This window comes from Branchiostoma floridae, chromosome 1, assembly GCF_000003815.2.
Source record: "Branchiostoma floridae strain S238N-H82 chromosome 1, Bfl_VNyyK, whole genome shotgun sequence".
Taxonomy (NCBI): domain Eukaryota; kingdom Metazoa; phylum Chordata; class Leptocardii; order Amphioxiformes; family Branchiostomatidae; genus Branchiostoma; species Branchiostoma floridae.
Window position 1 is genome coordinate 22,034,602 of NC_049979.1, and position 5,095 is coordinate 22,039,696.

General features: G+C 39.8%; 1 protein-coding gene across 2 annotated transcripts in view; it reads right to left on the minus strand.

The window, feature by feature from the left end:
- Positions 1–5,095, minus strand: part of LOC118414265 (serine/threonine-protein kinase SIK2-like) — a 22,117-nt gene that overhangs the window by 6,053 nt on the left and 10,969 nt on the right. For both annotated transcript variants that reach the window (XM_035818198.1, XM_035818190.1), the window contains exons 4-6: positions 3,916–4,031; positions 1,704–1,749; positions 518–642 (exon numbers count right to left, since the gene is read on the minus strand). In XM_035818198.1, the coding sequence (XP_035674091.1) occupies positions 518–642; positions 1,704–1,749; positions 3,916–4,031 (287 nt within the window). The remainder of the gene's footprint in view (positions 1–517; positions 643–1,703; positions 1,750–3,915; positions 4,032–5,095) is intronic.

Consider the following 5,095-nt stretch of genomic DNA (forward strand, 5'->3'; position numbering starts at 1 on the left):
ATTTTGTGCTTATACAAAACCAATCGTAGAAAAAAATTGTTTCAGTCTCAAAGGAAATGCCATTTTGCTCACGTTACCATGTATGGTAAATGTTTGATGGAACAATTTCAATCAACGAGCTATCTGGAATCGTGACGTTTGATGGCCTGGCAAAAGCCCTTGGCACATCTACTGGGACACACTGTTGTGAGCAAATAAGGGCATTCAACACTCCTACTACAGGAGATCTGAAAACCTTTCACATCTGATGTATTGAAAGGAAGATATACTGAGACAGAAACCCCATGATGCTATGTAATGTTTGATTCATCTACTGAATCAATTACACTAGATCACTTATGTAAGTGTAATGTAGAGTGGTCACCTGTGTACATGTGTGTGTGTGTACAATACAATCATCAACTATACATTGTCGGCACTTAATTTCATCAGACATTAATTTCATCAGACATTAATAATTCCGAGTCAGTGTTTTATCACAGATTGTTTGATCACTTGAGAGATTGTCTGCACCTACCCAAACATCCAGCTCTGGTCCGTAGTACTTCTGCCCTTCGAATACCTCCGGCGCAGCATAGGGGGGGCTCCCACACCAGGTCATCAGGGGCTGCCCGGGGGTGAAGTAGTTGCTGAACCCAAAATCTGGACAGAAAAAAAACGAGCAAAAACTCAGCTCAGGTCTTGTTCAGAAAAACTGTCTGGACAACAGCAAACTCTACAGGTATAACCTTATCTATAAACATTATCAAACTGTAAATTCCACTTTTGGAAGTATCCAAATTATCCACATTATACGGCTAAATGCTAAGTGGAAAGCGGTGTTATAATACATCAGTGGCTGAGTTCTACAAAGAGAAAATCTGCCTACAAAGCAGGCCAGGCACCTCTTCATACCAATCGACATAAAATTTGTGTGTCTGTATTTGCGTCAGTAACAAATCACATGCTGTGTCTGTCCCCTTGACCTGCACTTGACCACCTAGGCTATGCCAAAAGCATGGTGCCCATTATGGAATTATATGTACTAGTACGTATACATCAATCCCTTGTCATACATCAGGACCTTCCCATGACTTTGCTCCCCACCACTCACTAATCAAGTTCAGCGCTGGGTTGGGAGTAGCCTCAGGAATCCATCCTATTCTAAATCCAGTTCACCCCTATAAATTGCATCTAAGTGTAAGCATTGAATATGGCTTTCCCAACTTACAAACATAATGATTTTTCCACATCTATAGAAGCTTGGCCCAATGTCTAAAGACTAGTACATGTAGGTAGCCTAATGCCGTTACCAACTCCCAACCACAGATGAATTTGCTCATCACTAACTCCCAACCCTGGTCTGGAAAAGGTCTAGAGGAGCGTGATAGTTTGACTTGTAGGCTGTCTTTGTTCCATAAAGCATTACTGGCATTAGTGAAACATTGGCTTTTTTATAGAATTCCAGATTATGAGTGTAGATGGTATTACAGTGCATGCAATCTGAACACATGCAGGGTTGGCAAATTTCACTGAACATGAAATGTTACACTGTGAACTTACATAACCAAAAATACACATAAGAACACATTCCAAATAAATTCATTCTAAAAATCCCTAGTAGTAAGCATTTGCCCTTAGACTTTAACACAAACAATCTACTGCTAGAGGAGAAGAGTACCAATTTGATTTTAAATTTCTATATATTTATTTGGGTTCCTTACCAGCAATTTTGATGTTCATGTTGCTGTCCAGTAAGAGGTTCTCTGCCTGCAGAAAAAAAATTCATATGAAAAAATATACAATTGTCAGAATCCATGGCATACATAATCTCAACAATATAAATCATCAGTATTCATTGTAGAGATGTCCTCGGCTGTCTTCAACAGTTATTTCAATAGCGACAAAATGTTAAGTGGAACATGAAATTGAAAATAGATACTGTGACATCATACATGGAGAGAGCGCACAATACTGTGACGTGATTGTGCGTTAAGTACTGTCAAAAATTAGGTACAGCACTTGATTTACAAGTACTATTCTGCTACTCGAGGCATCTTATATAAGTAACCAAGAGGTTGGAATATAAATGGGACACATGTAAGAGTATAAAGTGGACTAGAGCTTTATCCGTAATAATTTTCTCAGCTAATTAATTCGAGGCCGTAATGAGCACCCTAGTCACTGTAAATTCAATTACTTTTGAGGGGACTTCATTTTGCAGTAACTAGAACACAGGGAAGGTTTGCAGTGTTAAGAGTTTAGAGTAACTCAAACGTATGTTTCACATTGTGTTTGTGTTGGCTTACATGAATACAATCATTGTAAAACTGCATCTATAATTCAAATTCAAAGTACAGTAACTGTTATAAATGGCAAGTTGAGCTACCGGTCTATTTCTCCCTGTCATTGGCATTTATCAGAAATATAAAAAAAATGTGTTTGGATGGGAGAATAACTTATTTTTATGACAAAGGTTGTGCTTTCAAATTTTGTGACAATGTCACATACTAAATCTCAAAAACACATGTTCCATTCTAGACCTTTAGAATGGCTGTTTGCCTATTTCAACAAGGTAACCAACAATCAGTTTTTTAAAAAAAGTTTCAATGGCATTCACACAGTCCTGTTCTTTGTATTGTCGCCCCTATAAGACTGTGTTAAAAATACATCAAACATTTTAAAGCCGAAGTGAACTTTCACATTTCTTTAAGACAAAATTTTATATCTGCCATCCTCGTGTAGGTGGAAGGGGGCGAATACATGCACTCCATTTTCTAATTCCTAAAAAGGGTTGCCAAACGTTGAGATTTCTTCTGCTTCAGACAGAAAACTCTCTCCTTCTTAGGTTTCAAAACCTTATCACCGAGCGCCTGGCAGGTTGCCTTACCTCCACAATACCCTAAAACCCAATGACGTCAAAAGCCACTTATCGGGGCCATAAAATTGCTTTTAAAGAGCTCAGATACACTTTGTTCAAACATGACAGGGTGCAGAAGGGCTTTGATGTTTGGAGTACCACCTGCTCCAAAGGCCAAATAACATGAACAACTACCTCTGGCCCGCCTTACATGCCAAATTTCGCGATATCAAGACTGGCAATATCGGGATGTTGACAGCTTTTTCCGTCATGTAATTTATATTTTGTCCAAAGGCTGTTTGGGGAGGCCAGAGTTTAGGGTAATTAGCATACGGTGCGGGAATGTCATGGGCACAAAAATGGTGGCCTAAAGGTAAAGGCTGGCCTGTGACATTCCAAAATTATAAAGATAGGGCACAAAGGAAAATAATTTTCTTCAGTCAAATATGTTCAGGATCTTTGTGATGCTAACAAATTGACAAATCTCATACATCACTGTATGAATCAGACTTTAGCCAGAAACAAAATCTATTATGATGGCTCACAACTATTATCCAAGTGCAACAGGTGTCCTGTACTACCTGGGGGGTTGTATAAAGTCGTCCAAACGTCGGCGGATATTGGGAAAAACTAGAAGCAAAGTAAGCCTTTGTTGGTGGAGGGACCTGGAATCCTGTCTACTGTATGAAACCTGGTTGCCTGGCTACGATGTCTGCACAGTGACTCCATGCAAAACACAATGTGCATGTACTGGAACCTTTCCTTGATCAAAACACTTTTATTTGCACTGGAAAGTGTTTAATACGTGTACCTCCTCGACATTCTTCAAAACAATATAAGCAGTTTGTGACGCTTGGTAAACAGACCAGAAGTACTGTGTGACCTTTGCAACTTGTCTTGCCATCATGACCACCCCACTACATCGTAACTTGAGGTTATGAACATTTGCCTGCCCTCAGTCAAAGGTTACATAACAGGTTTATCTTGTGTAATCACCTTCGTGACGTCAATGCCTATTGTCGTGCGGTTATCAGACTGTGACAAGTCATACCCCTGTGGGCAGAAAACAGACCAACCTTGAGATCGCGATGAACGACATGACGATTGTGACAGTACTCCACCGCTGATATGATCTGCCAGAACTTCCTCCTTGCCTCACTTTCGCTCATCCTTCCGTGATTGGCCAAGTAGTCTGAAACAATTAAGAAACATTCCAATGTCACCACACTGGGTCTGTTTACGGCTAGCAGAACAAGCAATATGTACTTGGCAAAATGTTAATCACATGCATGCTTGGTGACCCGCGATTTACTAAATGCCACTAACAACTCTTAACTATAAGGGAGGAGTAGTTGGAGGTCATTGAGTAGAAAATGACATAATTTTGCCTTATCCTCCTGGACTTGTCTTGTAGGTCAAGGCCTCCAAGACATCATGACTATCTTTGGATTTTAGTTCTTTGAGCTATATGTTCTGTTCATGTTCTGTTCTGTGCATTATTGCATCAACAGTTACGTTCACATCGGGCTACAACACTTTATTTCCTTCGTTTTTAATCATTTCAAGGTGAAAATGAAGCAGACTAACAAAAAAAACAGAGGGCAGGAAGGGAACTTGAATGCGGGTGGACTGCTCTCAGACAGCAGGGAAAGTCTGCAAGAGTCAAGTCCATTTCTTGACGAGAATAAAATGCCCTGCTTTAAGAAACTCTTGAAGTAAAAGAAATGACCAAAACGAATGGACACGGACTATGAATGATGAGCTTTCTCTCAACTACTAGTAATGTTTTGTACCATGTGTATGTAGTGACATATGTTGATAGATTTATTACGACTCAATGTAATTTGTATCTCTGTCATAGTTTATCTGACCTTCACCTCCCTCATGACCTCAATGAAAAGCGGCCTGCGGGTCAATTGAGCTTTCTCATGAATAAATGATAAAGGTTCAAACAAAACGACATTCATTCCATAAAACTGTGTGCATCAAGGCAAATGTATGAGAATCAGCAAGTTAAATTGGCATGGGCTCATAGTGCTTAATATCTAACACAATACACTGCTATGTACTGTCTGTGACACTGCTCACTGCAGGTATAAATCCCCCCCACAAATATCACTGGATAGATAAATTGTGTTAAAGGTCAGCCATTCTGTTGGGAACACCTGTGACTAACCTGTCTGGTACGAAATGTCATGTGTGACAGTCAATCAACTCGGGGCGCGTCAGAGTTGTCTACTTTTCAACCCAAACATA